At 42.4% G+C, this 24537-nt stretch overlaps 1 protein-coding gene across 13 annotated transcripts in view; it reads right to left on the bottom strand.

Annotated features, from left to right (window-relative positions):
• satb2 (SATB homeobox 2) overlaps positions 1-24537 on the bottom strand; it is a 218051-nt gene that overhangs the window by 130504 nt on the left and 63010 nt on the right. For 11 of the 13 annotated variants that reach the window (XM_063051920.1, XM_063051914.1, XM_063051912.1 and 8 more), the window contains 5 exons: positions 22019-22121; positions 16439-16492; positions 14387-14853; positions 4506-4718; positions 3604-3759 (listed from right to left, as the gene is read on the bottom strand). In XM_063051920.1, the coding sequence (XP_062907990.1) occupies positions 3604-3759; positions 4506-4718; positions 14387-14853; positions 16439-16492; positions 22019-22121 (993 nt within the window). The remainder of the gene's footprint in view (positions 1-3603; positions 3760-4505; positions 4719-14386; positions 14854-16438; positions 16493-22018; positions 22122-24537) is intronic. The other 2 variants (XM_063051915.1, XM_063051913.1) reach the window with 2 other exon arrangements.

Below are 24537 nucleotides of genomic sequence, written 5' to 3'. Positions count from 1 at the left end.
CAAAATTCACATAATCTCAACCCCACCCTGCTGATACACACACACAACCCCCAGTTTCACCAACGCAATTTACACACTTTTGTCTAATTCGATCTAAGCCCAATTCATCACAAATACAATTTACTGTACATTCCAGTCACATCCCTTCCAACTCACATCCCACCCAAATCACACTTACAATTCACGAGCCATGTGATTCACACCACATTTTGTCCAACACATTGAATTCACAACATCCAATTCACAAGAGGATCCAATTATTCTGTCTGATTTATATCCCAATCTACTTGCACTCTGACTCATTTGAACCCACTCTGATCGATGAGCACTCTGACCCATTTACACTCTGATCCACATCCTGATCTACTTATTCCAACCATTCCCCTCTGCCACCTGTCTCTTTATGACAATTGTCCTTCACCTTTCCTTGGTCCACCTATAACTGATTGACTCCAGCTTCAGCCCTCCCCTTCTCCCTCTCCTCTTTACACCAGCTATCTTCCCCCTTAACTCTCACTACTGGTTCTTGACCTGAAATGTCAAAAATTCCCTTTCCCACCACAGGTGCTGTCTGACTCATTGAGTTCCTCCAGCAGCTTGTTTGTTTTAACAGAAACTTTCTTCTCTCAGCTGAATTTCGCACTTTAGCTGAACCCATTACTGTTATCCATGTGCTTGTTGCAACTTCTCTAGATCTGAAGCACAAATAACCAGAGTTCAGTTCCCACCCTGGCCCATAAGACATAGAAGCAGAGTTGGGCATTTGGCCTATCCAGTAGGCTTCCCCATTCCATCATGGCTGAGTTATTATGACTCTCAACTCCATTCTCCTGCCTTCCCCCTGTAACCATTGCCACTCTGATTAATCAAGAACATATCAACCTCTGCTTTAATATACTCAATGACTTGGCCCCCACAGCCATCTGCGGCAATAAATTCCACAGATTCACTATCAAGAGAAAATCTGCAAATGCTGGAAATCCAAAAAAACACACACACGTTGCAGGAGGAACTCAGCAGGCCAGGCAGCTTCAATGGGAAAGAGTACAGTCGACAATTTGGGCCGAGGTCCTTCATCAGGACGAGAGAAACAAAGAGGGTGAGGAGTCAGAGTAAGAAGGTGGCTGGGGGGGGGAGGGGAGCGGAGGGAGAAACACAAGGTGATAGGTGAAACAGGGAGGGTGGGGAGGGGTGAAGTAAAGAGCTGGGAGGTTGATTGGTGAAAGAGATACAGGGCTGGAGAAAGGGCAATCTGATAGGAGAGGACAGAAGGCCATGGAAAAAGAAAAGGGGGAGGAGTCCCAGAGGGAGGTGATGGGCAGGTAAGGTGAGAGAGGGAAATGGGAAGGGTAATGGTGAAGCGGGGGGGGGGGTCCATTTCCAGAAGATCGAGAAATCAATGTCATGCCATTGGGTTGGAGACTACCCAAATGGATTATGAGGTGTTGCTCCTCCACTGTGAATGTGGCCTCATCACGACAATAGAGGAGGTCATGGACTGACATGTCAGAATGAGAATGGGCAGTGGAATTAAAATGGGTGGCCACTGGGACAATCTGCTTTCCCTGGCCTCTTGTATATCAATGAGACCCAGCATAGATTGGGAGACCGCTTTGGTGAGCACCTATGATCCATGCGCCAGAAAGAGTGGGATCTCCCAATGGCCACCTATTTTAATTCCACTTCCCATTCTGACATGTTAATCCATGTTCCACTATTGTTGCAATGAGGCCACACTCCGGTTGGAGGAGCAACACCTTATATTCCATCTGGGTAGGCTCCAACCTGATGATATGACCATCGATTTCCAGAACTTCCGGTAATGGCTCTCTCCTCTCCTTCACCATTCCCCATTCCCACGTCCCTCTCTCACCTTGTCTCCTTACCTGCCGATCACCTCCTTCTGGCGCTCCTCCCTCTTTCCTTTCTTCCATCCCCTTCTGTCCTCTCCTATCAGATTCCTACTTCTCCAGCCCTGTATCTCTTTCACCAAACAACTTCTCAGATCTTTACTTCACCCCTCTCCCCCCTCCCAGTTTCATCCTGTCACTTGGGGTTTCTCCCTCCCCTCTCCCACCTTCTTACTCTGACTCCTCATTTTTTTTCCTTTAGTTCTGATGAAGGATCTCAGCCCAAAACGTCGACTGTACTCTTTTCCATAGATGCTGCCTGACCTGTCAAGTTCCTCCAGCATTTTGTGTGTGTTACACAGATTCACTACCTTCTGGCTAAAGAAATTCTTCCTCATTTCTGTTCTAAATAAGGTTGACACAATATCTATAGGAAACATCCTCTCCCCCCATCCACTCTATCTTGGTCTTTCAATATTCGATAGGTTTAAATGAGATCCCCCCCCCCCTCATTTTTCTAAACTCCAGCAAGTACAGGTCCAGAGCCATCAAATGCTCCTCATTCATTAACCCTTTCAATTCCAGAATTATTCCCGTGAACCCCCGCTGGACCCTCTTCAACATCAGTACATCTTTTCCTAGATAAGGGGCCCCAAACTGCTCACAATACTCCAAGTGCCTTATAAAGCCTCAGCATGACATCCTTGCTCTTATATTCTAGTCCTGTCAAAATGAATGGTAACATTGTATTTGCCTTTTTTACCATTGGCTCAACCTGCAAGTTTAGGGAGTCCTGCACCAGAATTCCCAAATCCCTTTGCACCACTAATTTTTTAATGCTCTCCCTGTTTAGAAAATAGTTTATGCCTTTATTCCTTCTACCAAAGTGCATAACCCCACATTATATTCCATCTACCACTTCTTTGCCCATTCTCCAAATATGTCTTAGTCCTTCTGCAGACTCCCTGCTTCCTCAACACTATCTGCCCCTCTACTTATCTTTGTATCATCTGCAAACTTGGCCACAAAACCATCAATTTTATTCATCCAAATCATTGACATCTAAGATGAAAAGAAGGTACTCCACACTGACCCCTACAGAACACAACAAGTCATGGGTGGCCAATCAAAAAATTCTCCCTGTATTCCCACTATTTGCTTCATACCAGATAGTCAATTTTCTCTATCCGTGCTGGTATCTTTCCCATAATATAATGCAGTCTAATCTTATTTAGCAGCTTCATTTGCAGCACCTTGTCAAAGGCCTTTTGAAAATCCAAGTAAACAACATCCACTGACTCTCCTCTGGCTAGTATTTCCTCAAAGAATTCCAACAGATTTGTGAGGCAAGATTTCCCCTTAAGGAAACAATGCTGACTTTGGACTATTTGACCATGCGCCTCAAAGTACCCTAAAGCCACATCCTTAATAATGGACTCCACCATTTTCCCAACCACTGAAGTCAGGGTAACTGGCCTATCATTTCCATTTTCCTGTCCCTTTCCTTTCTTAAAGAGTGGAGTATCCCCAAGAAATACCACTAGCTACTCAGGATGGGAGGTTTACAATGGTATTGGCAGAAAGGTGGGGTGAGTGCCACTTTGGAATGAGATCTTGTGTCATGCCAGCGGTGGTTCACAAAATCATAACTGAAATATTTTAAAGCTAAAATGCAGTATTGTGAAAATATCCACAGAGGGAGTGGCATTACTGTATTACTACAGTTAATGCTAGGCAAAAATATGACACTCACCTGACTTTTATTTGCTGCCACTTTTGCAAACAAGGCCTGGGACACCTTGGCCCGTTTCATCTCCTGCTGGATCTCCTCGTAAATGGCTGACGAGATGTTCAGGTTCGCATTCTCCACTTTAACTAGAAGATCTGGTGTTGACGCGGAGGTCTTGGCCTACCAGGAGGGAACCAGCCAAAAAAAAAAATTAAACTCAAAAACTGCTTTCAGCAGCCATCTGTGCACAAATCATCAGTGGATTTCAGTCAGCTGATGCCAAACTACATTAGCTGTGGAGGACACTTCCTGTCCATTATTCTAATCAGGTTAATTGTGATTAGAACTAATTGCTGTTCAGAAGCAGAGCATTCCTGTAGGACATGCAAACCCAGTAAAGTGCTTTCTGTGCTGTTTACCAAATCAACAAGGCAGCCTGCACAAATCATGGGAAGTAATAATAATATACTCATTGGAAGCGAAGGGAAAATCTGATCGAGTATTATGTACACAGGTAAATACAAATGCATGCCTGAGAGAGGATGACCCAATACTCCGAAGGGGGAAAAATGAGTAGAGACCCCTAATTTATAAATTATTACTCATTTTAATGTTTCCCAAAAGTTGAGCTCATCCTTTATTAATCTTTATATAAATCAACATGGTATGATCTGTATACTATCATTATCATTGTTATGCTAGCCATGGATGCTGACAATTTCACATAGGAAATCACAGCAAATGAAAAAGAATTAAATTTCAAGACTCACTGAACGAAATGCCAGCTGATTTGATGGTTTAATTTCCTTGATGCCTATTTACATTGATGTATTCTGCCATGTTCAATTGAAAAGGTGTGCAAGTCTGCTTTTAGTTGCTGCGTCAATAAAAGAAGAAGCTTGATGGAGGACTTTGGTCTTAAGTACCTGAGAGGTTCGAGAAGAGCCTGGGCTGCCTGCTGAAGGCGAGACCATGGAGATGTTTGGGTTCATGCTTCGTTCCCTCTCCTCCTGGTAGATTCGGTCACGCTCTGCCTCGGGAAGGTTCAGGAAATTCTGCATGGCTCTTAGATTTACAAGGAGTGACTGGGATGCTGTTCTAGGGTCCTCCTCTTTTCGGAGGATCTCCGATAGCAAGCCCTGGTGTGGAAGGCACCCAGCGTCAGTAAAGAAAATAAAGCAAGACTAAAGACCCTGACCCATACCACTCCCAGATACACTGCAACATTTCCAACATGCTTCTGCCTTTTGGTGGAACAACAGAAGCGGCTAATGACAAGACGTCAAATCATTGCAGAAACAGCGTTAGCAACCCAATGATAGAATGCACACATTTTGAATTTGCTCCCTGGTCGTGCTTGTTGACGGTAACGATGTAAACACATAGATTAGCTCAAAAACTTTACAATCAAAGCAGCTTAACGGTGGGTGCCCAGTCCAAAATGGTGAAAGTGTCTAATCTGAAAATCTCACAAATTACAATCAATGCAAATTCATTTGTTAATTTAAAATCTGGGACTGACAGTACTTGTTAACCAACAATGCTAAGGAATGTTAGGGAAAGTCAGTGATGTGAGATCAGCACATAATTTCAATGATCAGCAAGCAAATGCAGCAGGTTATCGTGCTCATGCCAGCTTTATATCCTGTAAACTACACCTTCCTTAAATCGTACAATCAATCTCAGTACTATTTGCATAATTTTGAAAGATCCCTAGTTCAATGTTTAAAGGAACATGATAACAGGAGCTGGATAAAACAGGTGATGAAACATGACCTTATTGAACAGTGAACCAGGCTGGAGGAATGCAATGGCTTACTACTGCTCCAATGATCTTCCTATCTTTGCAAAGGAGGAGGTGCATTCTCATGCTCCTTTTAATCATCATCCTGGGATCAGTCGGGACAATGAATCTGGTATCCAGGTTGAATCTCAAATTTAAGTTGGGAGCAGCCTACAGGTTATGAAATAGGAGGAATATAGGAGCCAGCATAAGCACTACAGCCTCTTTTACTTGTGTGCCTGTCAATAGTTTATCCACACACCTAAAGTTAGCTTTTTCACTTAACCCAAGCCCCTTACTGATTTTTTAAAAAGCTAAGTAATAGCTAAAATCCAAATCAGGAAGATGATCACCTGTAAGTGACTCATTCGAGGATGAATGGCTTTCTTGACCACACGATGAACAAACAATAATACTGTTTAAATGGCTTTGCTTAATAATACTGAACTCAGCTCATTGTACAGATGCATAGTAACATACTTAGACCCTTTATTTTATGGGCATATTTAAAGTGGAGGTTTATATGTTCTTTATTAATGGCAGAGCAGATTTAATGGACCAAATAGCCTAATTCTACTTCTATGTCTTATAGTCTTTACAAACAAAATATTAGTCCTTCAATGTGCAAAATAGCTCAAATATTTTGTTATTTATCATGATTCTGTTTAATTGTAATTCAAAATGTTGCAATCTAGTTTTAAAACCCACAAATGCATGACCCTGAACTGCATTATCGAGTATATATAAATTTGTCTTTAAAAATAGGCTGCAATTTCCAACAGATTTCCCGCCTAACAACTGCCAGTCTGGGAATTTTATCATATATACATGTACACAACCTTTGTGCACTTAATAATTAGATCATTTGTGGTTGCAGACAAGTGTTAATACAGCCTCTCCAATTGGTGACCTGGTGGAGATACAATTATTTCACTCATTGCAGAGTCTGTCGATAGATATCTGAGTTGAATTAGATGTGCCCTCACAGCTCTGAGCAGCTGTCTGCATTTGGAACTCTCTTGTTCTTACACAACGTGAAGGATCCAGAACTATCAGCTTCTTGGCTCCCTGCAAGTGCCTCTCACCAATTCCTCCTCTCCAGATTCCACTTCAGGACCATTCCGGCAAAAAGCAGGATGAGTGAGCTCGTAAATGACCAGTGAGGTGCTGAGTTGGTCTGCAGAAGATCTAAGCCAGTGGCAAGTAAAAGTTAACTAAAAGAACGACCAGAATCACAAGCCAAACAAGCGGCAGAGTTGAAGAGGTGGAAGTTAAAACACAAGTAAAGTGACCCTCTCTAAGTGACTCTAGACCTGAGCCTAATCGAGTCCCCTGCTCAAACCAACTGCCAAATATAAATCTAACTTTACCAAACCAGAACCAAGGATATCTGACAAGTTTCCTTTGGCTTTACTCTGGTGTCAGCTCTAAAGCCACCAATGAGAGAGAAAGGTCGATGGCTGGGGGCAAGTTGGTGAAGATCTGTGGGAGTTCTGTTAACATTATGAACAGGGGAGCAATTATGCTGGTGATCATAAAACAATGGCATCTAATTCCAGGATATGAAGACAGGAGTATTTGCCTGGAGCTTTGAGCTGCAAGGTAGGGTATGGTTCAACAACAAGAATAGAAAACAAGCACAAACTTGAATAAATAAACTTGTACACACAAGAGATTCTGCAGATGTTGAAAATCCAGAGCAACACACTCTCAGCAGATCAGGCAGCATCCATGGAAATGAATGAACAGTCGACATTTTGGGACAAGACACTTCTTCAGGAGGGGAAAGGAAGCGGGAAGATGCCAGAATAAGAAGGCAGGGGGAGGGGAAGGAGGATAGCTAGAAGGTGATATGTGAAACCAGGTGGATGGGAAAAGTAAAGAACTGGAGAAGAAGGGATCTGATAGGAGAGGAGAGTGGACCATGGGAAAAAGGGAAGGAGAGGCACAAGAGAGAGCTGTTAGACAGGTGAGGAGAAGAGGTGAGAGGCCAGAGTGGAAAATAGAAGAAGAAGGAAGGGAAAGGGGTGGGGGGGGGGAAGGAAAAAATATTACAGGAAGGAGAAATCAATGATCATCCCATAAGATTGGAGACTACCTAGATGGAAAATGAAGTGTTTTTCCTCCATCCTGAGAGTGGCTCATTGTGGCAAAACAGGAGACCATGGATGAACATGTTGGAAAGGGAATTGGGATAGGAATTAAAATGGTTGGCCACTGGGAAATTCCGCTTTTGGTGGATGGAGCAGAGGTGCTTGACAAAGCGGTCACCCAATTTATGTCCGCTCTCACCAATGTGGAAGAGGCAACATTGGGAGCACTGGATAAAACAGACTACCTCAGCAGGTTCATAGGTGAAGTCTGGATAGACTATTTGGGGCCCTAAATGGAGGTGAATGGGCAGGTGAAGCATTTCTGTTGCTTTCAGGGATATGTGCCAGGTAGGAGACTAATGGGGAAGGATGTATGGAAAAAGGAATCACAGAGGGAGTGATCTTGGCAGAAAGTGCAGGTTGGGGGGGGGGCGGGGGGTAAAGACATGATTGATGGTAGGATCCTGTGGAAGATGTCAGAAGTTGCAGAGAATGATGCGTTGGATGAGGGTGATAGGTGAGGACAAGAGGAACTCTATTCCTGTTAAGGCGGCAGAAAGATCGCATAAGTGCGGATGTCCGGGAAATGGAGGAGATGCAAGTGAGGGCAACATCAATGGTGGAGGAAGGAAAGACCCATTCTTTGAAGAAGGAGGACACCTCTGGGAACATATGCAGTGGAGATAAAAGAACTGAGAAAAGGAAAAAAGCATTTTTACAGAAGACAGGTTGGGAAGAGATATAGTCAAGATAACTACGGGAATCAGTAGATTTATAAAAGTCGACAGTTTGTCTCCAGAGATGGAGACAGACAAGTCAAGAAGGGCAAAGAAGTACCTGAAATGAAAGAAGTAAATTTAAGGGCTAGTTGGAAGTTGGAGGCAAAGTTGGTGAAATTGATGAGCATATGAAGCGACACCAATGCAGTCATCAGTGTAGTGCAGAAGAGTTGGAGATCAGGGAAGGCTTGGAACATGGACTGTTCTATATAGCTGGGGCCCATGCAGGTACCCCTTTTGGAGAATGTGGGAGGAGCCGAAAGAGAAATTGTTGAGTGTGAGGACCAGTTCTGCCAGACAAAGGAGGGTTATGGTGGAAGGGAACTGGTTGGGTCTTTTGTGAAGTGAAGATCTTTTTGATGGGGGGAATAGAAGTGCATATGGACAGGACATATGTGGTGAAAATGAGGCGATTAGGACCAGGGAATTGAAAGTGGTTGAGGAGATCAAGAGCATGTGAAATGTTGCGGATGTAGGTGGGAAGGGACTGAAGCAAGGGGATAGAATGGAGCTGAGGTACATGGATACAAGTTCAGTGGAGCAGGAGCAGTCAGAAATGATGGGCCTACCTGGACAGTCAGGTTTGTAGATCTTGGGTAGGAGATAGGAATGAGCAGTGTGGGAATTATGAGCTGGTGGCAGTGGATTAGAGTTGCCAGAGATAATGGGGTTAGTGATGATGTCACAAATAATTTTCAGATGGTCCAAATTGGTGACCTTTTCAAGGGGTGGGTAAGAGATTCTGAGAATTGTTGCCTGGCCTCAGGAAGGTAGAGGTCAGTCCGCCACACTACAACAGCACCCCTTTGTCCGTAGGTTTGGTGCTATCATTGGGATTGATGTGGTGAGAGTGGGCAATGCGTTCAGAGAGTGTAAAGTTTGAGGAGAAGAGAGGAGCAATTAGAGGTGAAAAGATCCAGAACAGGCAGAGAACCAGAGTGGGGTGTCCAGGAAGAGGAAGAGGAGGAGGGTTGGAGACAGGAGAAAGGGTCATCGATAACGGGTGGGGAACACTTGTCCAAGAATTGGTCTTGGAGACAGAGGCGACAGAAGACGTGCTCAGCATTGTGGTGGGTGCGGAACTCACTGAGATACAGGCAAAGGGGGACAACAGTAAGGCCCTTGCTGAGAACAGAATGTTCCGCCTCAGAGAGGGAAAGGTCAGCGGGAACGATGAAAACATGGCAGAGATCAGAGCTGGGATCAGACTTGGTGACATCAGAGGAAGGGGAATGTTCCACCTCAGAGAGGGAAAGGTCAGCGGGAACGATGAAAACATGGCAGAGATCAGAGCTGGGATCAGACTTGGTGACATCAGAGGAAGGGGAATGTTCCGCCTCAGAGAGGGAAAGGTCAGCGGGAACGATGAAAACATGGCAGAGATCAGAGCTGGGATCAGACTTGGTGACATCAGAGGAAGGGGAAGGGTTGGGGTGCTCAGGGAAGGTAGGATTGGAGAAAAATGGAGTTTCCGAGGACCCAAGAGGTGACGGGGGAGCCTCGGAGACCTGGAATTGGAGAGTGGCAATGGGGGAAGGTGAACACAGGGGTCCAGCAGCAGTGAGGAAGATCTCAGCCTGAAGCTGGTGGCAGTCGAGGTCCGGGCTGGAACTGGAGCTAAAGGCAGCGTAATTCACAGTGTGAAGGCATTCAGGGTCATTGGAACTGGAGTCGGTGGTCTGGAGCCACCCGGGGTCATTGGACCCAGAGTTGACAACAGTGGTAACCACAGAATGGAGATGTCACTTGTATATTGGAGAAACTAACTTGAACATTTATCAGGGCTTCACTGCTGAGAAAAACCTGTGCCAGTGTATTTGAACAGCCTAGACAAATGAAGATCCTAATTCTTACTCTAACCTTACTATAATCAAGAAGAAGAACTGCATCCCAGACAAATCTAATCACATTAAGTCTGGATGCTTTCCTTATGTTTAACAATTGGATCTATCCCTTAATGAGAGCTTTACTTCCAACCCCTCAGTAGGTGGTGTCTGCTTACAGTAAGTAACTGACACCACCCTTTCACAATAGGCTGGTGTTATCACTAATGGTGTATTAAAATTAATTATCTTATTAAATTATTGCTTAAACTTGTTAACTTGCTTGAAATCCTGTCATTAACATTTGTCTAAAATAGGTGTGCATCTTTTTTTTCATAGATCTTCCTCAATACCACCAGCTTATATATTTTTTTTGTAAATCCAATATTATCTATTGATTATCATATATTAAAGTTCTCTCTGCATGATAGAATCAGGAGAATCTCTTGGCTACAAAGTGAACTACACTCCATCTAATGAACAGATATTTTGGGCACCTTAATCAAAAAGTTCCTCACTCCTTTAATCTTGGCCTCTGATCATATAATATTATTCATCATAAACACAAAAAATTCTGCAGATGTTGGAAATCCAAAGCAACATGCGCAAAATGCTGGGGGAACTCAACAGGACAGGCAGCATCTATGGAAATGAACAAACAGTTGACCTTTTGGGGTGAGACCTTTCTTCGGGACTTATCGGTTATATTACTCATCCTTTCAACTAAGAAGTTACACATTTTTATGTCATCAAATATATGTTCAAGTTATCTCCACTCTCTTCGGGTGCAGTTATTTTATAATGTGGTGATGTAGGGATTACTCAATTCCAAAATTTACTGAAGCCAAGTCATTAGGAAGAAGATAGACTTAGAAATCAGAAGCTAGATCATGAATAGACAACAGGCAGGATTAAATGGAAAGGTTTTGTTGAATGATTAATTCTAACCCTCAGCTAATAATATGGAAACAACAGGAATTCTGCAGATGCTGGAAATTCAAGCAACATACATCAAAGTTGCTGGTGAACGCAGCAGGCCAGGCAGCATCTATAGGAAGAAGCGCAGTCGACGTTTCAGGCCGAGACCCTTCGTCAGGACTAACTGAAGGAAGAGTGAGTAAGGGATTTGAAAGTTGATGGGGGAGGGGGAGATGCAAAATGATAGGAGAAGACAGGAGGGGGAGGGATGGAGCCGAGAGCTGGACAGGTGATAGGCAGAAGGGGATACGAGAGGATCATGGGACAGGAGGTCCGGGAAGAAAGACGGGGGGGTGTGACCCAGAGGATGGGCAAGAGGTATATTCAGAGGGACAGAGGGAGAAAAAGGAGAGTGAGAGAAAGAATGTGTGCATTAAAAAGAGTAACAGATGGGGTACGAGGGGGAGGTGGGGCCTAGCGGAAGTTAGAGAAGTCAATGTTCATGCCATCAGGTTGGAGGCTACCCATACGGAATATAAGGTGTTGTTCCTCCAACCTGAGTGTGGCTTCATCTTTACAGTAGAGGAGGCCGTGGATAGACATGTCAGAATGGGAATGGGATGTGGAATTAAAATGTGTGGCCACTGGGAGATCCTGCTTTCTCTGGCGGACAGAGCGTAGATGTTCAGCAAAGCGGTCTCCCAGTCTGCGTCGGGTCTCACCAATATATAAAAGGCCACATCGGGAGCACCGGACGCAGTATATCACCCCAGTCGACTCACAGGTGAAGTGATGCCTCACCTGGAAGGACTGTTTGGGGCCCTGAATGGTGGTAAGGGAGGAAGTGTAAGGGCATGTGTAGCACTTGTTCCGCTTACACGGATAAGTGCCAGGAGGGAGATCAGTGGGGAGGGATGGGGGGGACGAATGGACAAGGGAGTTGTGTAGGGAGCGATCCCTACAGAATGCAGAGAGTGGCGGGGAGGGAAAGATGTGCTTAGTGGTGGGATCCCGTTGGAGGTGGCGGAAGTTACGGAGAATAATATGTTGGACCCGGAGGCTGGTGGGGTGGTAGGTGAGGACCAGGGGAACCCTATTCCTAGTGGGGTGGTGGGAGGATGGAGTGAGAGCAGATGTACGTGAAATGGGGGAGATGCGTTTAAGAGCAGAGTTGATAGTGGAGGAAGGGAAGCCCCTTTCTTTAAAAAATGAAGACATCTCCCTCGTCCTAGAATGAAAAGCCTCATCCTGAGAGCAGAGCGGAACAAGTGCTACACATGCCCTTACACTTCCTCCCTTACCACCATTCAGGGCCCCAAACAGTCCTTCCAGGTGAGGCATCACTTCACCTGTGAGTCGACTGGGGTGATATATTGCGTCCGGTGCTCCCAATGTGGCCTTTTATATATTGGTGAGACCCGACGCAGACTGGGAGACCGCTTTGCTGAACATCTACGCTCTGTCCGCCAGAGAAAGCAGGATCTCCCAGTGGCCACACATTTTAATTCCACATCCCATTCCCATTCTGACATGTCTATCCACGGCCTCCTCTATTGTAAAGATGAAGCCACACTCAGGTTGGATGAACAACACCTTATATTCCGTATGGGTAGCCTCCAACCTGATGGCATGAACATTGACTTCTCTAACTTCCGCTAGGCCCCACCTCCCCCTCGTACCCCATCTGTTACTCTTTTTAATGCACACATTCTTTCTCTCACTCTCCTTTTTCTCCCTCTGTCCCTCTGAATATACCTCTTGCCCATCCTCTGGGTCACCCCCCCCCCGTCTTTCTTCCCGGACCTCCTGTCCCATGATCCTCTCGTATCCCCTTCTGCCTATCACCTGTCCAGCTCTCGGCTCCATCCCTCCCCTTCCTGTCTTCTCCTATCATTTTGCATCTCCCCCTCCCCCTCCAGCTTTCAAATCCCTTACTTACTCTTCCTTCAGTTAGTCCTGACGAAGGGTCTCGGCCTGAAACGTCGACTGCGCTTCTTCCTATAGATGCTGCCTGGCCTGCTGCGTTCACCAGCAACTTTGATGTATGTTGCTAATAATATGGGCTAGAATTTGATTGCAACCTGACCACTTATGACAGACAGTCCTATCAGTTAGGGGAGACTTAATGAAAAGGGTTAACTTTCTATTCATGTGTTTAAGTGCTGCAAGATAGCCTTAGGAATCCAGTCAACGATAAGGCTTAAAGATCATTAGATAATCTCTGTAAGAGTAAGTGACAGTATAATAAAATGCAAGGCAATAGGAGTGAATGAACTGAGCTACCGGCATATTTAACAAGCATAAGTGTCTCAAATTGCAGGGTATTAACAGGCCAGCAACATTATTGATTTAGACTATTAGGATGGGTTGAATTCTACTATTATCCAATGCAACTAATCTCCATAATGGGTAACATGCTCCTTTACACAGTTCCAGGCTGTTTTTTTTATATTACCTGAGAGGGTTGGTGTAGGTGATGGAAAGAGCGTATTTTTAAAATAATTTTACCTTCATGTTTGAATGAGATCCTATTTCACCCATCCCGCCTCTATAGTTGTCCAGAAGAGCCAATTTCCATTGGCATTAAGTTATACTTTTACACAAACCCTACTGACAGAAAACACAAGCAGCCAGCCCTTCTAACCAGGACTGTCTCCCTTGTTTCACTGTCAGAATCTGTACTTACGTGGTACTTGTCTCAGGTAAAAAGGGAAGCAAGATGCAAACAATGAAGAAGGAACTGGCCTCCCATTGGCTGCATCTGTTCAGTATGGATTTATTCGTAATGTATATGCTGATATATTATAAAAAAGCACCCTGGAATACAGACATAACGGATTGTGCAGATGCTGGAAATCTTGAGCTACACACACAAAATGCTGGAGGAACTCAACAGGTCAGGCAGCATCTAGGGAGGGAAATAAACAGTAATTACTTTGGGCTCAGGCCCTTCATGAGGAGTCCTGCTGAGTTCTTTTGACATTTTGTGCGTTACCCTGGGGTGGGGGGGGGGGGAGATTATATTATCAGTATGTGTTTCACACTTCCTTCTCCTTTGACAGTGATATTAATGGCAATGAAAATGCTCCCTCCAACTTCAACATTTCTGCTCCTGAATTTCTTCAACATCAAGAACTTTCAAAATATAATACCACCTGTTCAAAATAGCCTCAGCAAATTGAAGTCAGTATTTCATACTAGTTTATATTTTGGGACAAAGTTATAGATGATCAATGTTGATTTAAAAATTGGTTTCTTTCATTCTAAAGATCTTGCCCTTACCAACACTGGATAAAGCTTTCTGAGTGAGTTATACTGCCTCATACATCAGCAGGCATGATTGCCATTCACAGTTTTACTAACTTGTTTACAGCAGTGCCTCACCGCCAACAGCAAAAAGGATGCACGCACCTGTGTGCGGTTGAAGGCAACCCGTGCGAACACGGCTTGTGATACGCTGGCTCTCTTCAGCTCGTCCCGGACTTGCTGGTAGATCTCTGGAGCGACCTCGACCGAGGAGCTGGCAGGCTCGGAGGGCTTTACAGTCCTGGGGATGGGTGGGTGATTGAGGAACTGCTGGTTGATGGACTGCGGGTGCTGGTGAGCCAGCAGCCTGCTGACAGCGATCTGCTGGTTTATCAAGTGGGCCATGGCGAGCTGCTGCCTAACCAGCTGAGGGCTGAGCTGCGGCGACAACAGACTGGGGCTCATGATTGGCTGCAGGCTGGGAGCCTGGCTTCTGATCGGTGGACTGTGATGGAGCTGGCTGTGCGGAGACTGCTCGCTGCTTTTTGCCAAATTTGCCAGTTGACTGATGTTCGTCAGGTGGGACGGCCGCTGTCCTAGGACACAGTACTCTGACAGATTTTCTCTCTCCACTATATTAAAAAATAAGATGAACATGTAACCCTCTTAGTAATCATCAGCAAAATTATGAATAGAATAATCAGTACAAACCTAAACTACTTCATAAAAGTTCAAAAGGCACCATTGCCCTATATGGCTTTACCTGGAAGGTAATAGAAAAGAGTCTGCTTCATTAAAGAAAAGACAAAAACAAGCTTATTGTTGCACAAATGGAAGCATTTCAGAAGCGAAACCAAGTAAACTTTATTTTCATTTTTACGTGCTGCTGGCGTGACTCTTGTTGTACATTAACATGTCACCCGAGTCATCGCCCCTCAATATAATTGAACTTGTTTGTGCTCATTTGCGAGGCCCAAGTTCCTCTGTTGGGATCATGCAGCAAAGCTTCGTCTTTATACAACCGGCATGTGGAAGGCAGTAAGGTGGAAAATTTCACTGCCGCCTTTCTCACCTATGGGCAGGATGTTTGATCAGACATTGACAGATGTTAATTTGCCAACATGGCTCCTGCCATGCTTTTGAAGAGGCGGTAACAAGGAACACGTCAACTATTTTGTGTAGAGGTGACACTGTTGTGGTGATTTAATCAAGACACAATGCAAGGAATGCTGTCGCTAAGAAGGCTGCCTCAGCTCTGACCAAATTACAAAGCAATACTCACACAAGCAACATGAGCCCATCAGGGATGATTGAAGAATTGGTTCAAGTTGTTATGGGTTATAACTACATGTATCTCAAGATGTTTCTTTCGTAATGCCTATGTGTTTATGAAACCGAAGGGCAGCAAACAGAATCTTTTCCCACATTACTGTATATCCTTTGATAAGTTGAACCAAAGGGAAAGCAAACTTCCTACCATAATCCTGACAACTTAGATGAACCTCAGCCTCCGAGTCACATCTATGGCTTTCCTGTTACTTTCTCTCTATACTTACTAACTTTATGCACTTCACAGCAAGACATCATTCTAAAGTTTTTGTACCTGGAACAAGTATTCACTGGCAACTGTGCTGAGATTTGTTCTTGTGTAAATACCCTTTCCCTTGCATTTTATTTTTTATTCAGGACATACAGTGGACTTAGTATAGACTGAATGCATTGATTAAATTATTAAAGAAGTGGACACAATCTAGCGATTGCTTTGCATAGACTAAGGGCAATATGTGACTTCCACGCACGTTGAAATTGTAAAATAAAGACACCCCCTTGTCACTATATTTCTTTATCTGTTTTGACCCCATTCTCCAAAATTGTTCAGGGAATATTCTGCTTGTAAACCACTAACAAAATTATTCAGGGGAGGCTGTAAAATAAGAGAGGTTTCTAAATTCCACTTTAGACCAACACTCAATGTTATCGCCACATCACAGATCAAGCCATGGCTTCATTTTCTTCCATTTATGATAAGGAGCATATGGTCAATTGTGGGCACTGTAGAGTAATGGATAGGTGGATTCAGTGTTCATTAATTGCCCAGCTCTTATCTCTTATATTATTTTTAAGGTAGAATAACAATTTAATAAACAAACTTTCTGCAGAATACAAGTGAGTGCTGCTGAACTGGGTGGTACTGAGGTTGGGTGGGGATCAGTATACCTTTTAATAGTCTGTTTGATTGAAACATTGAGGGAACCCAGTCTTGTGCTGATTCTGGGAGAGTAAAAGAGAAAGAGGATAAATATGCAAGTGAAATTCTAGCAACAAACAAATAAACAAATAAATAAATAGATGAAAGGACATTCCTGCTACTCTAATAGGCACAAAAGGCTTCTTGAAGTCTTATGATCCACTTACCTTTCCAAGGGAAGGAATACAAAAACTTTCTCCATTTATCAAAAGCTAACTCTGTTTAAATAACAAAATATTCCTAAAGATTTCCTAGCAAAGTCATACTGGTGCGGGACGTATCAAGAATGGTAAGGCACTACAGAATCTAATGGAACAGAGGGACTAAGGAGCACAAGTGTATAGTTCCTAGAAAATGCCAACACAGGTCAACAGGGTGGCAAAATTGGCATTCAGCTCTTTATCAGTCAGAGCATTAAGTTTTGGAATTGGTTCATTACGTTGTATTTGCATAGGTAATTGGTGAGGCCACACTTGGACAACTGTACTCTTTTGGTCGGTCTGTTATAAGAAAGATGTGGTTAAACTGGAAAGAGGGCAGAAAAAGATTGATGGAGATGTTGCCAGGACTGGAGGGCCTGAGTTATGTGGATATGTTGGCAGGTTTGGTCTTTATTCCTTGAAACATAGGAGGATAAGAGGTCCCCCTACAGAGCTTTATAAAATTATGAGATGCATAGATAAGGTGGATGGTGGCAGTCTCTTCCCCAGGCTAAAGGCCATAGATTTAGGGTGAGAGGAGAAACATTTTAAAGTGCCCTAAAGATCAACTTTTCACGCAAAGCATGGTGACTATATGAAATGAGTCACCAGAGGAAGTGGTTGAGGCAGGGACCATGAAATCATTTATCAATCACTTGGATAGATACATGCAGAAGCAGGGCTTAGATGGATATGAACCAAATGCAGGAAATTGCGCTGAGGACCCTGTATCCATGCTGTACTGTTCTATGACTATTACTTACGACTCTAATCAGACAGGGATGTAGTCAATGGACTATATTTGTTATGAATGCAACTTTAGCTTACTTTACATACATATTTCATAATATTAATTAATATTAATACATAGAACCTGAGGAAAATAATAAAGAAAATGATTTTAATAATTCATGGAAAGGGAAAAAATAGAAACTATGTTTATTTCTGTGTGGGAAACAATATATACAAAATAAAAAATGTTAATAAAAGAATTCTCAGAAAAAAGTTCAAATAAACATTAGGAATTAATAAGAGCTGTAAACATGATGTAAATTATTTAAAAGTTACTTAGAATACATTTTTTGCAATTTATTACAATTTTTTAAAGTTAAGTCTTAGTATCTGTGAATCAACTCATTAAAATCTCAGGTAAAAGCTAGATTCATATGTAGAATATTTTGGTTCAAAATTAGATATTTTTTCTCTTCATCTATTCCATGATTTCTTGGTAATTTGTTGAACAAGGATCAAAGACATATTCTTGCCATGGAATATGCACATTTACGTCATGATCAAGAGAGGCATTTATTGTTCTTAATTCTAAATGCAGACAGCAGGTATTCATCCAACATTAACATACATTAGAAGAGAAGAAATAGGAGAGGGCAAAGATGTACTCTATGTGGCTCTTGGATGGATGCCTTAACAATAAGATGGACCCTGAGAATTTGGTGGAACTTGAGCCAAACTTGGAGATTTGGTCCCAAAAGCAGGCTGCTTTTGGAGATGCTGAGTGTGAAATGGTCATAATAAGCTTATGTGAGTTTATTCATAGCAGTTGCTCGGAAAGAAATAACTTTGTAGACTATGATAAAATTCGAGATAGGTAAAATAGGTAATGTGGGTTTAAGTTTTGTGGTCTGCTGAGCAAATTCGCCATCATTTCAAATAATTTGGAGTTTCCATGACATTAGCACTGACATGGAAGTTATTTATGTGAGTTAACCTCCAGAAGTCACAGCTTCCAACACTTAGAGTAGGCCTAAGTCACAGTCATCTTCAGCTCTGCCACTTCATCTGCTGTCCCCCCTATGCTGAATTACCACTGGACTCCTGCCTACTAAACTTGCACTGGATTGAACCTAGTTCAACTACAGTAGTAATGAACAGGAGTAATGTTCATACAAATGAACAGGAGACTTTGACTGCCAGGTCAAAGTCAAGGGACTTGCTTATGAGGTTAGTTTTAATATTTTTAAGAAAGATCACTGATTCTAAAAACAATTTTTCATTATTAACAAAACTTCAATTTTTAATGAGTTCCAAGTGTCACTGAAAATGGAAGATTTGCCCAAAAGTTCAGAAACAGCGATGGATTTGGCAACCAATGAACCTGTTTAGGTGGAACATACATCAAAGTTGCTGGTGAACGCAGCAGGCCAAGCAGCATCTAAGGGTCTCGGCCTGAAACGTCGACTGCGCCTCTTCCTATAGATGCTGCTTGGCCTGCTGCGTTCACCAGCAACTTTGATGTGTGTTGCTTGAATTTCCAGCATCTGCAGAATTCCTGTTGTTTCTGTTTAGGTGGAGCCTCATTGGCTGTCAATGTCATTGTGTGGATGCAGCGGGCTACCTGCACTGAGGTGTGTACTGGAAACAGGCTTCCTCTGGAAAACAGCGTAAGAGGTCTTGGCTGGAACTTGGTTACCAGCTATTTCAGGACAAAGAAAGATCTGCACAGTTATACTCTGCACACATTGAGTATATTCATAGTTGTAGAGTCAGTGAAAAGTAATAGGAAACAATATTGTAAAACTCCAATAATGCATTATACTTTGGACCTTGACAGTGCCATGCCACCAGAGTTTCCAAACCATCGGTTAGTATTCCTACTAAAACCCAAACACATATATATTTCACTCTTACTACAGGTTATACAGTCAGTATCATAAATTTTCCAGTGAATCTGTGAACTTAAAGGTATAAGAAATATGAATGCAATTTGTGCATTGGCATCTGGTTCGCATTCCAGTCTAATGTCTGAGCCAGATGCCAGACCATCAGGATTTCCAAAGAACTAAAGTCTTACTGTACTACAGAGACAACATTGTAGCTTAGTGGTTAGCACAACGTTTTACAGTACCAGAGGCCCCGATTCAATTCCTGCCACGGCCTGTAAGGAATTTGTGACTACATGGGTTTCCTCTTGGTGACTTGTTTTCCTCCCACAGTCCAAAGATGTACTGATTGGTAGGTTGATTAATCATTATAAATTGTCCCATGATTAAGCTCGAGTTATATTGGGGGCTGTAGTTCGAAGGGCTGCAAGGGCCTATTCTGTGTTGCATCTCAATAAATAAATAAATATATAATATCTTTTTTTTAAATGTTCAATTTTCAGAGGATTTCTCAAAAAGTAACCAGAAGACACAGGAGCCACAAACAATGTGCTGTTGGAAAATACAGGGGCTGACAAAGCTGGATGATACACTTTGGCTATGTAATGGTCTTGATAACATTGTACCTTTCAATACAGCAATAAGAAAGGTCAAATTTATATTAAACAACGTTGAGTAACACAGACTCTTGCCAATAATTTGGAAATGTCTCTATCTCCAGGTTGTCAGGACTGGAGTATAGAAATCAGGACAAATGGGCTTATAAGCATGAGAGTTTAAAATAATTAGAGGGGGTAATTGAAACTTATAAAATCCTGACAGGGCTGGGCAATCCAGATGCAGGAAAACATGTTCCTCAATGGTGGTAACAGCTTAAGGATACAGGGAAAGTCATTTAGGATTGAGATGAGAAAGAGCAGTAAGCTTGTAGAATTTCTATCATGGAACCAAATCATTAAATATGTTCAAGAATAAATTGGATATAATTTTTATGACAACAAGATGGACAAGCATTGAACACTGCACACTTAAGTTATTCAAACTATTTTCAGCTATATTGGGTGAAATGTCAAATGAACACTTGAAAAATGCAAATGGATTATTGTTATAAAGGGCTGTGGATGTTTACATGCCTAACTTTAGCACCTAATTAAATTACTGACTGGAAACACCTATGGCCTTACTACTTTAATAGGTGGTTGCACCACAAGAATTAGGATTGTCAGGCTGATCTTCTTAGACAGATCCTCGAGATTAATGATAACTAGCTGTTGTTTTATGTGTTTAATGTGTTTTTATGGGTTATGAGATGTAGGACTCATTGGCCTACATCTCATAACCCATACCACCTCAGAACCCGTAATTGCAGATTCCTCCAAGTATGGGGCAGGAGATGTAGGTGGGCAGGTAGAAACATTGTGAGTTTGTGTCTTCCTTTTGTTGCTTGTACTAGACATTTGTATGTTTCCTATGCATGGACTCAAGGTTCCTGATGCCATCCTGAATGCTCCTATTACACTTTGAATGCTCAAGGGCCAGAGGTCCCTGGGAAGCAGTGGGATGTTGCACTTCTTCAAGGAAGCTCTGACACACCCCTGAATCTTTTTCTCTGACAATCTGACAATCTCCTTCCATGACAGAGCTCAAAACAGGCTGCTTGCTTTGGGAATTTGCTCCCCAAAGTAGCCAGCTGGCAATAACCATGGCCTCAGTGGTGAGGACATTTGCCTGGGAGAGGACACTGGCATTGACTGACTTATCCTTCCAGAGAATTTGGAGGATCTTGTGGAGACAGCATCGGTGGTATTCTTCCAGTGCCCTGGACTGACTGCTTCAGGTAATCCAAATCTCAATGGAATACAGGAAGGCACATAACACATACAGTAAGATGTAACAGGCAGGTCCCAGAATGAAGAGTAAAAGTTCTATGGGACATGTGAAGTATCTCTCATTTTGTCTAAAGGGAATTCAACAGTAAGACAATCTGGGTTAAAGTGCAAATCCAAACTGCACCCTTCCTACAATTAATATTAGTGATATTATGCACAGAATAAATTCCATTGACAACAGAATTTGCCCTTCTTTATTTATGTCAATAGCTTGGGTGTGAAAAAGCCTTGATTTCATACTGGCATGTACGTGTGTTCGTTTGCAGAATGTGTTTAAGCGACAAAAAGAGGAGCAAAAATTCTTAATTAACCTATGCAGTGCAATCGAACAGCAATGCAGTAGCTCCTCATCATAATGCTTGCTAAGTTTTGGAAACACTGCAGCACTGGTAAATAAGAGGCAAGGTCTGCGTCGCTTACTCATCCTGTCTTCCTCTTTAACTTGACAGGACATGCATTCCTTTTATTGATCACGTACTGAACCAGAAGGGAATCCCCACCCAGAAGAGCATATGGGTGGGAAAGAAACTGTTTCTTTGCCATGGAAGTGTAACCGAATGTGTAATTTATTATCAAAGTACAAGTACGTCACAATATACTGCAAGAAAATAATTTTCAAGGTAGTATATGGTGACATATACATACTTTGACAATTAATTTACTTTACTTTGACTTTGAAGTATGTTACCAAATCTAATGCATGACATGAAACCAAATATGACTTATGAAACAGCCCAGGACTTCCCACTAGTATCACAACACAAACTATCGGCAGGTGTCCAAGTGAGACACAATTTCTACTGAGCACAAACAATAAGTGGAGATTGGAAGAATCTAATTACCTTTAATCTTTTTGTATTTTTTGTACCACCTTCCAAACTCCTGGCACTTGGCTGATGATACATTGGCATAGTAAGTGCTGTTCACGATGGAGGAAATCATGCTCTGGTACCGAGAATGAAAAGAAAGTGGATCGCAAATTAGAAACGAATCCAAATAAAATCAATAAGCAAAGATGAAGGCTGAGCAGCGAGAGACTGAAATTCACCCTAGCACTGGAAAGATGCAGCGGCAAGTCAAAACCTCAACTACCAACAGAAACTATACCATGCATAAAGGTCTAGAGAGCAATGAACACATAAATGAAGAAATAATTCCTCTGTTTGGACCTCAGATGTCAGCCTCTATTTAATTATTATTAACACATTTTAGTGCCAGGATTTTCTTTTATTAACAATTTAACAATTCTATTTTTAACATATTTTTGAAGGAACATTTTGAAACGCGATGTGCAGGTTTACCTAGGATAAGGCAAAATGTAACTGAATCCTTGGAAGGGAGTTATTTGTTCTATTAATCATAATTTTCTCTATCTACTCTTCATAGATGCACGTAAAGCATGGAAGAAAATCTTCTTTCCCTGTCCTATCAGTCATTCAAAAATTTATGCTGGATGGGCTCAGAGCTCATCAAATTTAAAATTGTTGAGTATTATAGCACACACATCTTAGCTCACATAATACCAGTAAAAGAAATGAGTTTGGGACCCAGCCCTCAGCCCAACATCAAACTCTGCCTATCTGTATGTAATCACATGTGGCATCATGACTTAAACAGGGCAGCTTTCAGGTTCAACCTCTGTAAAGAAAGAAGAGGATGTGGGAAGTGGCCCTGTGTTTTAATGGAGTAGTTACTGTTGGTTACAGGCAAGTCCTGCACTGATAAGTTGAATGAATAAATTTCAGACAAATGGAGATTCATTTCCAACAACATGCCTGGTTTTGTGTCACACCAGCCCATTTTCCAAATTTATTATGATAAAATACTTGAACACATTATGAGACGATTCTACTCAACTTGAAGGCAGTTTAGAGAAACGGACAGATAGGTGGTAAATGAGGTTTAATGTTGAGACATGTTCAGTGTTACATTTTGATAGAAAGAGGCACAATAAATTCAAGGGCATAATTCCAAAAGGGATACAAACACAAAAATGATCTGGAGGTATTTGTGTATAGTCCATTGAAAGTGGCAGGGTAGGTTGAAATGGCAAAACACAATCAATACACAACCCTGAGCTTTATTAATACAGGCACTGAGTAAAGGAGAAAGGGCGTCTTGACAAACCTTTATAGAACATTGGCACAACCACAAGTATTGTGTCCAGGTCTGGGCACTGCACTTTAAGAAGTTACAGCAAGACTTACCACAATGATTCTAGCAATGCGGGATTTTAGTTACACTGATATTCAGGAAAAACTGGGATTGCTCTCTGATAACAGATAAAGTTACCAGAGGGTTGGATAAAGCTATCTAAAATAATGATGCTATAAACAGAGGAGATAATAAACAACTGTCCCGTAGGCAGAGGAATAAACAGCCAGGGGACACAGGATAGAGAGGATTAGAAAAAGAACCAGAAATGACATGAAGAAAAATATTTCACGCAGCGAGTGAGTGTGCAGAATCTGGAAAGCACTGCCCGGGAATCATAACAAAGAGCTTCTACAGTTGCTGGAGATCTTGAGCAACTCATATAAAATGCTGGAGGAACTCAGCAAGTCAGGCAGCATCTACGGAGGGGAAAAAATAATGGACTGGTTATTCTGTTCCATAGATGTTGCCTGACTTGCTGAGTTCCTGCAGCATTTTGTGTGTGTAACTGCCAGGGAAATAGTGGGAGCAGATTCAATTGCAGCATTGAAAAGGGAGCTGGCAAAACTTGAAAGGAATGAATTTGCACAGCTCTGAGATGGGGAAGGACAATGAGACTAGTTGAATTGTTCTTGCATGGAGCTGGTTGACTCAAGGGGATGAATGGCCTCTTTCCCCACTGAAGTCGCTCAGTATCTATGACTTTTCAGACCACTTGCCTAATTAATACGAGGTTGTAATTTCAGAAGGAAAGTTTCCTGTGGGATTGATTCTACAACTACTTCAGATATCATTGTATGTTCAGCTGTAAAATTGTAGACACATAGATTGCAGTCATGGGTAATACCATGTTTGATTTAGCAGACACTAGACATAAAAATAGAAGCTAGAATGTAGCCTAATTGTACCCTCCTTCTTTCAAGTGGTTACATGGGTTGACTGCACCACATCAAGAGGCAGCAAAGACTGTCCCAGAGCGGGTAAAACAATAAGACAATCCAAATAACACTATTAAGGAAAGGGACGAGAAGAAAACAGTACGTAACAACCAAAAATAATGACTGAAAGATCCTGTGCAAACTAATTGGAGGGTGGGAGAAACAATTTTTTTCTGCAATACCATCATCTTTTTGAGCATCACTCTTTGCCAGTCACAGCCTTTCTTACTTCACTCCAGAATTATTATTTTTGTATTGTTGGTGATACT

The sequence above is a fragment of the Mobula hypostoma genome, chromosome 6 (genome assembly GCF_963921235.1).
Source record: "Mobula hypostoma chromosome 6, sMobHyp1.1, whole genome shotgun sequence".
NCBI lineage: Eukaryota > Metazoa > Chordata > Chondrichthyes > Myliobatiformes > Myliobatidae > Mobula > Mobula hypostoma.
This window is presented reverse-complemented; position numbering and strand designations above follow the sequence as displayed.